Source organism: Neovison vison, chromosome 9, assembly GCF_020171115.1.
Source record: "Neovison vison isolate M4711 chromosome 9, ASM_NN_V1, whole genome shotgun sequence".
NCBI classification, from domain to species: domain Eukaryota; kingdom Metazoa; phylum Chordata; class Mammalia; order Carnivora; family Mustelidae; genus Neogale; species Neogale vison.
Genome location: NC_058099.1, coordinates 92,179,883 through 92,192,058, shown reverse-complemented (window position 1 = coordinate 92,192,058; position 12,176 = coordinate 92,179,883). Strand labels below are relative to the sequence as shown.

The following is a 12,176-nucleotide window of genomic DNA, read 5'->3' as shown; positions in this document are numbered from 1 at the left end:
TTTTGTTTAGCATTTAGAAGAAGAAAAACCAGAAGGCCTTATCAATGAAGCTTCTAGGTATTCATATTCAAAGTATATATTGATTACTGGCTAATTGAAAAGAGAAAATTATTCTGAAAACCAAAGTGAGAAATACAGAAACACAGTAAAGGAAAATCTGTCATCTTTTTTTCCTGAAATTGAATTGCTGTTTATAATGGTCTGATAACTAAAAAAAAATTTTTTTAAGATTTTATTTATTTATTTGACAGAGAGATCACAAGCAGGCAGAGAGGCAGGCAGAGAGAGAGGGGGAAGCAGGCTCCCCACCGAGTAGAGAGGTCCATGCTGGCCTCGATCCCGGGACCCTGAGATCACAACCTGAGCCGAAGGCAGAGGCTTAACTCACTGAGCCACCCAGGTGCCCTGATAACTAAAATTTTATTTAAAACTTTAATATACAGCTTAAAATGAGTGTTGTTGGGCATAGCAGTTCTTTGAGAGGAGCTTGGGAATGGTGAACATTTAAAACTGTTTATTTGTTCTTACATAGTTTCATTGGGATTCAAGAGGATTATAAAGAAGAGTTGGTTCACTTACTACCTTCTTCAACAGTAATTCATTTGATTTTTGTATTCACTGTTATTCAGAACAAAAGAGGAAGAAATATGAAAAAAGTTTTAATTGGCATTTAGAACATTTTTTTGTTTAGTACCTTCGTCCTAACTGGGTTGTCTTAAGACTTAGAAATATTTAAATTAGTTTGCCTACCCTAAGCATATTCTTCCTAATGGGGGAAGAAGGCTTTGGGATAATCCACTGTTGCTAAGTGTGCTGCTGAGGTTGGGGGGGGTCTCCCTGAGATTTGCTAAGGATGACCCAGACAAATAATAGAAGGCAGGCAAGCACCTGGCTCCCTCTCATTCTGCGATATGGTGCTCTGTGATGCTGTAATCCTGCCCGAATTCTGCAGTGCGTAGGTAGGTATGATTCAGGTTAGACTGAACTTAAACACTTTTGTAATTTTCTTCCTTATTAAAGTATATTTATTATGGAAAATATAAATAAGCCAAATAGAAAATAGCAAAGTGTCATAAAAGCAACAATAAAGGTGGGGCACTTGGGTGGCTCGTTCAGTTAAGCGACTTGATTTTGGCTTAGGTCATGTTCTGTGGGTGTGAGATCCAGCCCAGAGTCAGGCTATGTGCTCAGCCGGGAGTCTGCCTCTCTCTCTCTCACCCTGTCTCTCTGCCCCTTCCCCCCACTCCTTCTCTCTCTCTCAAATAAATACATCTTTAAAAAAAACCAATAAATAAAGTTAAATATAGAAGGGCTGCAATTTAAAGATAGTAACTGTTTATATTTGATGATGTCCACATTAAATCTTTATTCATAGAAAACTTACTTAAACAGAAATGAGATTATGATGCAATGTACATACTGTTGAAACTTGCTTTTTCAGTAAATCAAAGTTAACTTATTTTTAAGAATTTTCCTATCTCCTTTTAAATAAATGGCTTTATCTTCAGGTAGCATAAAACTAGAATTAGGAATAAATAGCCTAGTGATTAAAATTTCCTGAATAATTGAGGAAAATTTAAAGAATCCTCAGCTCTGCTACTCCTGTTAACAGAAAATAGAACTTCTATTTATAGTAAGCTATTTTGTTATCTAGCATTCTATCAATGGGACAGAATGGCATTCTTTAACTTGAATGTCTGTGTTTCAGTTTTACAGATAAATGTACACAGATAAATTTCTAGTGATGATTAAGAAGATATTTGTTTACGATCCTGATGTATCTTCTGTAGTTTTAAAAAACCTGTTTAGTGTTAGTGTTAATTTGTTTTATTTCTCTGAAAATTCCATGTGATAACATGGAATATTTTAGTCAGTAGACTGTCTATATTTTTACCATATTGAATATCTGAATTATATGCATTTCTTTACAAAGAAATTATGAGTTGAAAATTATTCTTGATTGTAAATTTTGGGGGTTTGTCTTTTCAGTTTCAGAGTAGCAAGTGAGACCACTTAGTAAATATTTTTTGAATGAATATATGTGAAAACTGAATTTATATAGTGATAGATGGAATTTATTCCTACTATTTGAAGAATGATAAATAGGAGTAAAACCAATTACCATATAGAATACTATATAGTCCTCAATGCTATTTGATCTGAAGATGTTTCTATTTTTAATTTCTTAACATTTCTCTTTTGACATCTGTTCTTTGTTTTCTAATTTAGACAAGTTGCTTTGGCAGATATCGTCATCATTAATAAAACAGACTTGGTTTCAGAAGAGGATTTAAGCAAATTAAGAACAGCTATTAGGTATGAAGTTTTATGTGTTAACTACCTACAAATCCAAACTGCACCATACAAAATATTTTTCCAATGTTACCCTATAGAAACTTGAGGTTCAAGGTTGACCTGCTTCAAATACCGTTCTGGAATCACTTATTGTTGATGCCTAATTGACTCTTATGTAAATAGTAATATATAAAAGCATTCCCCATTTCTTACAGAATATAGTTAGAATTCATAGACTGATAGTCACGGTTTTCTGACTCCATCCTCTTTTTCCTGTGCTCTCTTTGACTCTTTCCCTATAAGGAAGTTCTCCAGCTTAACTAAGGACGACTTACTTTCCCAAGGATGTGTCTTGCCATATCCTTTCTTTACTCTTACATGTTCTCACTCTTTCTCTGCCAGTTCTTGAATTCCTTCATTGTCTCTGTTTTCTTTGCCTTTTTTTTTTTTTTTTAAACAATTTTATCCATTCTGTAGAGTCCTCCCAGCATCTTTTCTCCTTTGGGCCCCTGTGAAATCTGTCCTGACTCAGGTGGTCTCCTTTCCCTGAACCCTCACTGACCTGTCTTCCTTGACTGTCAACTAAATGTGTCTGTCTTCCAGCTTGCTTTAATGTCTTCAGAGTCCATGGCCAAGGTTGGTCAACATAGGACAATATGAATGGTGGTCAAATCTATGCTAAATGACCCAAGAGTCATTTGGACTTTTCAAACGAGATGAGAGTTCAGGGACTTTGAATTATCTTTTAAGACCTAAATTAAGAAATGCCATCTACAAAGAGACATTCAATAGCTTTTATTATTAGTCCTCTTTAATGGATGTAATCTGCTGACATCGCATTTTGATTCTGTCAGTACCAGGTTACATAGTGTGTTATAAATTGAATCAGTAAAGGTAAGGCTCATGAGGAGATTGGCTGCAGTGATTAATGATTAAAAAAGAAAGAAATTCCTATTTTTCTGCATATTTTGTTTTATTTTAATGTTAATATCCTTTGAGTCTTTACTATAGAAAACTAATACTGTCTGCATGTGGAGGGCAGGTAGTGCTGCATAGTGTTTAAGATGATGGACTTTGGAATGTGGTTGGGTTTTACTCCTTGGTCTGTTTCTTGGTGTGCTCTTTTAAATTCTCCTCTAAAATAGGAAATAATGACTACTTCATTAAGTTCGGTAAAAGCGTTCATGACAGTGTTGGTAAACTTAGCAGTGTGCTCTACACAATAGCAAGTGCTCTGTTAGCTACTGTTATTGTTAGAGTGTTGATTTTGTTTCCTGGTTTACATAGTAATTTCAAGCTACAGTGAATAAAAGAAATAGAAAAATGGTTGATATTTTTGAAAAGTCTAGAAAGATGAAAGCAGCGAATGGAGATTAGTTCTTTTACCCCTTTTGACACTGGTCTCCTAAATTTTGTTTCTCTTTTCAAAATCCTCTACATCATTGTGATTGCTGGAAAGGAAAACATAAATCCATGTAGCAAACATTTTTGTCACAAAAGGAAGGATTGTTGCTACAGAGCTTTCTGTCTGCCTGCTGACTATTTAAGCTGGGTCTCTAACATTAGCACTGTTGACTGGTAGCCAGCTCGTTGCCGGCCTGCTCTGTACAGCAGTACCAGGAAAGAATTTGTACACAGTGCTTCGATAAATTACAAACCCTTTGGGTGTTGACCCTCCATTTTACATCAGACTTGAAAGTGAACATACCGGGGCGCCTGGGTGGCTCAGTGGGTTAAGCCGCTGCCTTTGGCTCAGGTCATGATCTCAGGGTCCTGGGATCGAGCCCCGCATCGGGCTCTCTGCTCAGCAGGGATCCTGCTTCCCTCTCTCTCTCTCTCTCTGCCTGCCTCTCCATCTACTTGTGATTTCTCTCTGTCAAATAAATAAAATCTTTAAAAAAAAAAAAAAAGAAAGTGAACATACCTGAGAGGAAGTGGCCATCAGGTTATACAATATATTCAGTAGAAAAGATTAAGAACCATGTGAAATGGTAGAGAGACTTGACTTAGAATCATTGTAGATGGGAAGTCTTACCCGTGAGAATAAGCTTGAAAAAAGGCGCATATATTAAGCAAGTAATGCTAAAGGCAATGGAATTTATGGTCTAAAGAGAAATAGATGAGGTGTATAGTTTGTTGAAAAGAATTTAACAAGTATTTTGGTGCCATACAGAAGAAGTCCTCTTTCCTTATCTTAGTAGTATCAGAAAGGGAAGGATGGGCAGAGTGGGTATGGATTCTAGTTAAAGAACAAAGATGTTATTCTGTGGAAAAACCTGAATGCCTGACTTAGTGTGAAAACTGAGGACAAGCTGGGGTCAAAACCACTCAACTAGGTTTTTATTTCTAGCCTGTGTATAGCCATTTCCACGATGTGTGCTTGTGGATAATTGAGTTTCAGTAAAGATAAGTCTTGATTTATCTTCTCATTTTGAGAACATTAGAATTACTGGATGTTTATGAATCATTTTTTCTTTTTTTTTTTTTAAGATTTTATTTATTTATTTCACAGACAGAGGTTACAAGTCAGACAGAGATCACAAATAGAGAGGCAGGCAGAGAGAGAGGGAGAAGCAGGCTCCCTGCTGAGCAGAGAGCCTGATGCGGGGCTCGATCCCAGGACCCTGGGATCATGATCTGAGCTAAAGGCAGAGGCTTTAACCCACTGAGCCACCCAGGCACCCTGAATCATTTTTTCTAAAGTGAAGGTCTCTTTATAATTCACAAAGTAGCCCCTAGTTTGTCAGTTATGCAGTAGATTTTTGCCTGTCATGTTTTAATACTGAAGTGGAGTATACCTGATTTATGATTAGATAAAAAATGATAAGCTATAAAAAAATGTAAGTTTTGGGGCACCTGGGTGGCTCAGTGGGTTAAAGCCTCTGCCTTCAGCTCAGGTCATGATCCCAGGTCCTGGGATCAAGCCCCACATCGGGCTCTCTGCTCAGCAGGGAGACTTCCTCCCCCTCTCTCTCTGCCTGCTTCTCTGCCTGCTTATGATCTCTGTCTGTCAAATAAATAAATAAAATCTTTAAAAAAAAAAGTAAGTTTTGTTTTTGTTTTTTTTTTTTCCTCTGGATGTATTTGTATATGCTTATTTTCTGTTTTAGAAATAAAATGTTTTTTGGGACGCCTGGGTGGCTCAGTTGGTTAAGCAGCTGCCTTCGGCTCAGGTCATGATCCCAGCCTGGGATAGAGTCCTGCGTTGGGCTCCTTGCTCGGCGGGGAGCCTGCTTCTACCTCTGCCTCTGCCTCTGCCTGCCATTCTGTCTGCCTGTGTTCGCTCTCTCCCTCTCTCTCTCTGATAAATAAATAAAATCTTAAAAAAAAAAAAAGAGAAATAAAATGCTTTTTGATCTTTAAAAAGTTTAACATTTATCTTCTTACCCTTCCCCATTTTTATGTTTATTTCAGATCAATAAACGGACTGGGAAAAATTTTAGAAACACAAAGATCAAGGTACTTTTAAAATCCATTCCCAATATCGACAGTAAATAATTTTAGTTAATAATTATTAAGTATTAATAATTAATATTAATCGATAAATAAGTTTGATTCTATTATAAGAAAGATATAAAAAAAAGATAGATACATGTGCCTTTTTAAAAAATGGGGCTTCAAAATGTTTTGAGTGTTCTTTATAAATTAGTTTGGCGTATTTGATTAGTATGTTTGCTTCTTATAGCTAAGACTAAGAGCCATGGTAAGACTGGGTAACTGTGCTTTTGTTTCATGAGGAAAAAAACATGAGACTTTTCATCCACTCATCAAAGTAACTAGTATAGAAATCTGTAAGAGTATATTATATTACTAAGAATCTCTGGGGCGCCGGGGTGGCTCAGTCGTTAAGCGTCTGTCTTTGGCTCAGGTCATGATCACGGGTGCTGGGATCGAGCCCCGCATCGGGCTCCCTGCTCAGCGGGAAACCTGCTTCTCCCTCTCCCACTCCTCCTGCTTGTGTTCCCTCTCTGGCTGTCTCTCTCTCTCTCTCTCTCTCTCTCTGTCAAATAAATAAATAAATAAATAAATGTATGTATGTGTGTGTATATGTATATTTATACATAAATATAAATTTATGTATATATATAAAACTAGGAATCTCATCTTAGCTTGAGGTACTTAAATGGCATTCTAATATTTTTTAAAAACTTCTTAGTTTTTTGTATAGCTGCAAAAATAATCTGTCATGTAAAAATAGATGGAACCTTTATCTTTAAGTTCCTAACACATTGTTTTTTACATTTTTATTTCCGTTTCCTATAGGTTCTTCTGTCTTTTTATTCTGTTCGTACAGATGTGCATTAGTTTATAAAATAGATATAGTCTTGAAACATCTGTGAAATGTATTTGTTTGGGTTGAATTCGGTTTTCCGGTGAATGCTATTATGATTTCAGAAAATTTCTTCCAGGGCTCTGTCGTTAAGCTCACTTTTAGCAGGAATGGTTGAGTAGCTGATAGGCCCAGCAGCATGCAGCCAGCAGCTCTGGGGCTCACAGCGGGCAGTCTAGCTCCAACCCAGTCCTTAATTCAGAGATTCTTTCCTTGGAAGTGCAGCGGAGGTCTTAGCTGAGAGGCTTGTCTGCTATGGCGGAGATTAGAGGTGCTGACAGACTACCCTCAGCGTTAGGCATGACGGAGGCAGCTGCTTGTGTGCGTGTGAACAGCTGGGGAATGAATTTGGTGTGCGTTCTCGGAAGCCACTCATCTGTTGGCAACGGTGGCAGAAGAATGCCCTTAGTTTAAGTCTTCTCCGGCACACACCAAATGTGCTCCCTGCATTTCAGATTCCAGTGTAGAAAATCTCTCATCATCTAACCCGTACTAGAGCCATTCCTCAGTTATCCGTTTTCTTTCTATTGCATTTTTCCCATTTTCTTTTTCCTTAAATTTTCTCTTCTCTACAAAGTGACACACAGACGACCACATAAAGCTGAAAAAAGTTTTTTAAAAACCATATCCATAAATAGCTGTGGTTCTATTGTAGTAGCATTTATTTGGTTCACATTCACAAATATCTCGGTTTTTACAGGCCCCTAGATTTACCTTGCTTAATATTTTTTCTGTTTGTTTTCATTTTAGACCTTTATGCCCTGCATAAAGGTTTTATCTTGAAAAGATTATTATGAAACAATTTTGATGTTTATATGACATTTCTAACAGTTGTTCTGTTATGTTACAGAACAGTAAACATGCAGTTATATATATAATATATATATATCATATAATATATATAATATAGTTACTTCAAGTGGGTGAATAAGCAAATGAATAAAATCTCCTTTTTTCCTTTTTTTTTCTCTTTCTTCAGTGTCTTGTGTTTGACATTCTATCTGAGAATGTAGGGACTTTCTGAAATAGTACTTCCTTCCCGTGAGGACTGAAGTTGGATTAGGATCTTTTTCAGTGAAGATCAGACCTCCATGGTAGAATTCTTACAATGGTCACGAATCTTACATTAAATATTTCCCCCAATTCCTTGAGGCACAGCAATTTGAGCTTTCCAGTTTAGAAAGGAGAAATCTGGTTTTTAACAAAATGGTTGAAATAATCGATGAAGTTTTGTCTTACTGTGTTTGTTTTTTTGTTTTTAAATTTTAATGCCTCAAGCATTTTGTGGTTGACAAACGCTGATAGTAGTAAAACTGACAATAATAAGACTGCTGTAAACTTATGTAGAAAAGGCTTACCTTGAGTATTTAAGTTGAGGAATAAGAATCAGGTGTGGCATTGTCTTACTAATAGTAAGACTTAAGTTGACTTTGAGACAAATGGAAGTTCTTTTTTTTTTTTTAAAGATTTTATTTATTTGACAGACAGAGATCACAAGCAGGCAGAGAGGCAGGCAGAAGCAGGCTCGCTGCGGAGCAGAGAGCCCGATGCGGGGCTCGATCCCAGGACCCTGGGATCATGACCTGAGCCGAAGGCAGCGGCTTAACCCACTGAGCCACCCAGGCGCCCCACAAATGGAAGTTCTAACGGGCCATATAGACTTCAGAAGTAGGGGTGGGAGATCAGAAGAAGAGCCATTCTTATCTCTCCCTGACTCCTTTTTAATCTTAGAGATTTCAGAGGATGGAACAGGAAAACCAAAATCCACTTGTTCAATAATAAGTTAGCGGTTCAACAAACTGTTGGGCATTCTATTAGCTGCCAGACATTTCTTGGCTTGCTGAGGATTTAAGCAATGGATAAGGCAAAAACTCTGCCTTTGTGGTAGGTGATGAGTCATTTGGGGGAGACAGAACTAAACAAGCAAAACCCAATGTATTAACTATTATTAATATAACAGGAGTATTATTTGTGTTGGGTCCCATAAGAATAGGGATATAGAGGAACAACTGCTCAGCTCTTGATGAAGATTCAGGAAATTTTGACTGAGAAGGTGACTATTGACCTCTTAAAGAATGAATAGGATTTTTCCAGATGAGCAAGAGTAGCAGTGGCTTTTTAGGCATAGGAAGATTTTGTACTCCAGGGACCTGTAAGTATTTTAGAACAGCTAGAGTACATGGTGTGGCAGAGAGAAAAAGAGGTGTGACTGAGGAGATGGAGAACTTTCCACAAAGGATCTTGACTGCCATGACATATACTTTGGATTTTTTTTCTGTGGGCAGCGAGGAGTCAGTGAAAGGTTTTAAAAGCAGTATGAGTCCTGGGAGAAGGAATGAATATGGTGCAGTTCTCCATGGAAGGAAATACCAGAAGGAGGAACAATTTCCTGGTGAGGTAGTGGTAGCAGGGGTTTGGTAAAAGGTGTTTTGTTGAGTTTTGGAGATACTGAGTTTGAGGTACGACTGGGGAAGGCCTTCAGAAATCTGGTTCTGAAGTTCAGGAGTTAGCTATTGGACGGATTTGATGGTTCGTAGATCTGGGATTGGCTGGTGGCCCCTGTTTAGGAGACTTATTGAACTTTGGAAAGGTAACTAGCAGCCACTAACCCTGGGGTAGCAGCTAAACTCTGCTCCCCACTATGTAAAAACTGATGGAGGTAGTCTTTTAATTTTTATTTTTTGTATTACTGTTTTGGAAATATTTGATGTTATTTTTAAAGGAGGACACTAAATATATTTTATGCCATTGAAATTAGTTTTCTAATTGGATGAGTGAAGGAATTTATCTTCCGTGGTGGTACTAGATTTGGTCAGGTCCATGTTAACTCTAATCTGGAACCTTAAACTTTTCCTCTTTAATTCTCCATTGAGAATCTGGTGAGATGTAGTGAGAGGCTAGTGTTACTTTAGTCTCTGTAGATTTTTTTTTTTCCCCTTCCCTTTCAACACCGCTGTAGCGTCCTCCAGCCCCCAATGGTTCCTGCAGCAGAGAGCCCCAGTCTGGTCTGGGTAGGAGACTCCCCAGAGCTCCCCTAGCCCTATTCCAGTCCCCTCCCCACATGTACAGAAAAGAGAGGCATGCACCTGGCACCTCCAGCATCCCCAGCTCTGCCACAGGAGCAAGGGCAGTGGCTGGGTTGTGGCAGCCTCCGTGAGGACTCTATTCTCTGTAGATTTTAACCTCTGCAGATTTAGTGTTGATACTGTGTGTTTCGGAAATATCAAAAGATTCTTGGTATCAAGCAGAATTTTTTCTAAATGTGTGATGTGGATTCTTAAGAACACTGTCAGAGTGAAACTATTTATTTTAGAACCTTGTGTTTCAAAACTGACTTATGGTATTCATACGGTTGGCCTGAATTTGATATTCTGACGATTGTCAGGTGTAGTTTTAAAACTAGCTATTTCCTAAGGTAAAGACGATAAACTTGTGGGGCACCTGGGTGGCTCAGTGAGTTAAGCCTCTGCCTTTGGCTCAGATCGTGATCTCAGGATCCTGGGAGCGAGCCCTTTGTCGGGCTCTTTGCTCAGCGGGGAGCCTGCTTCCCCCTCTCTCTCTGCCTGCCTTTCTGCCTACTTGTGATCTCTCTGTCAAATAAATAAATAAATAAAATCTTTTAAAAAAAAGATGATAAACTTGAGGGAGAAGTTCATTCATCTGTCACATATCAGTACAAATATTTACTCAATTGTCATGGTGAAGATGGAGATATGTTTAATATTAAGGGTTTGATCTCTTATGTTAAGTTGTTATTTTAAAATTTTCTTTATGGAATATTTACTTCTTTGATGATTTTCCTGATTCTTTTCATCTAGGATGTCCAGAATGTGAAGTGTTGATATAGTTTATTAACATACAACTTTGGAGTATTACTCTTTTCGTAAGATAAGAATTTGTCTGCCTTGTGCCAGGATAAGTACTCCTAATCAAACAGTATTGTTGCCACAGGCACAAATATTTGGCTGACTGTTGGGAATCAACAAAGCAGCCAGAGCCGGTCACTCCTAAGTTAGAAGAGGTGGTTTGACTTACACATTGGCGTGTTTTTAAAAATCTTGAATTTGACTAAGTTTTGTTTTCCTTGTAAAAGAACTTACATGTTTGGCAAATTCCTGGAGTCTGATTTTGAAATTCATACTGTTGTGATTTTCTTGAAACTTTCCTTCATCATAGCTTTGATTATAGAGAAATCACTGTCCTCTACTCTTTTACAAGCTCATGTAAGAATTGGAACTCACTCGTCTTTATGTATTTCAACCAAAACTCTTTTTTTTTTTTCCAATTTATTTATTTTCAGAAAAACAGTATTCATTATTTTTTCACCACACCCAGTGCTCCATGCAAGCTGTGCCCTCTATAATACCCACCACCTGGTACCCCAACCTCCCACCCCCCCGCCACTTCAAACCTCTCAGATTGTTTTTCAGAGTCCATAGTCTCTCATGGTTCACCTCCCCTTCCAATTTACCCAAAAGCACATACCCTCCCCAATGTCCATAACCCTACCCCCCTTCTCCCAACCCCCTCCCCCCAGCAACCCACAGTTTGTTTTGTGAGATTAAGAGTCACTTATGGTTTGTCTCCCTCCCTATCCCATCTTGTTTCATGGATTCTCAACCAAAACTCTTTGATGTGATATTCTCTTTTTATTTCAATCACTGCTTTCCTAATAAGCCACAATTACCTCTAAATAATTCCCATGGAAATAATGTTTATTCACATAGTGCACTAACTGGGATGTTTCCGTCAATGCAATCCCGATCTGAAGGAAATAAACCACATTCTTTGACTGTAGATTAGTGTCCTAGAGTGAACATTTATACCTTAGTTGTTTGACTCCTCATATTCTTAAAATATTACCTGTTATATCATGGTGGGGGTGGGGGGGAGTGAAGTAAAAGAAATCCAGACCTTCTGAAGGTAAGGTACTGTACTGCGCTAGTCTCTTTGCTTCTCTTCTTGCATTTCATCTTTTGAGTAATAAACTGCTTCTTTGTAAGGTTCTAGTTCTATAACTGATGTGTTTTTTGTTTTTGTTTTTTTGGCTGTAAAAATGTATTTGAAGTCAAGCTCATAAATATCCAGAATTAAAAAACAATTGAAGGTATAAATAAAAATATATGTAGTTTATTGGAGCAATAATCAAGTAATTTTCTGCCTTGAATTTATACTATTCACCATTTTTTGAATTTTATGAAGAAAATTATTTAAAAGATTTACAACAGCTTTTTGTTCTTTGCTTGTCATTTTTATGTGTTTCCCAAATGGTATGATATGTTGATTAAACTTTACGTCTACATTTTTGGCAAAAGATTCATAGAGATTTTTTTTCCTTGATTAATTGAATATATTTCACAGAATTTCCCACTGTTTACACTGGATTTCTTCCTTTTAGAGTTGATCTTTCTAATGTATTAGACCTTCATGCCTTTGACAGTCTTTCTGGAATAAGGTATGTTTTCTGTATTTTGTTTACTTTTTTTGTAATGTACTTTTTATTCCATGATTGTAGAAGTTACAGGAATGATTTATACAGATGTGCACTTGT

General features: G+C 37.4%; 1 protein-coding gene across 1 annotated transcript in view; it reads left to right on the top strand.

The window, feature by feature from the left end:
• Positions 1-12,176, top strand: part of LOC122917727 (COBW domain-containing protein 1) — a 57,758-nt gene that overhangs the window by 31,658 nt on the left and 13,924 nt on the right. Inside the window, exons 7-10 of the mRNA XM_044265947.1 lie at positions 11-57; positions 2,230-2,316; positions 5,710-5,754; positions 12,024-12,080. Of these exons, the coding sequence (XP_044121882.1) occupies positions 11-57; positions 2,230-2,316; positions 5,710-5,754; positions 12,024-12,080 (236 nt within the window). The remainder of the gene's footprint in view (positions 1-10; positions 58-2,229; positions 2,317-5,709; positions 5,755-12,023; positions 12,081-12,176) is intronic.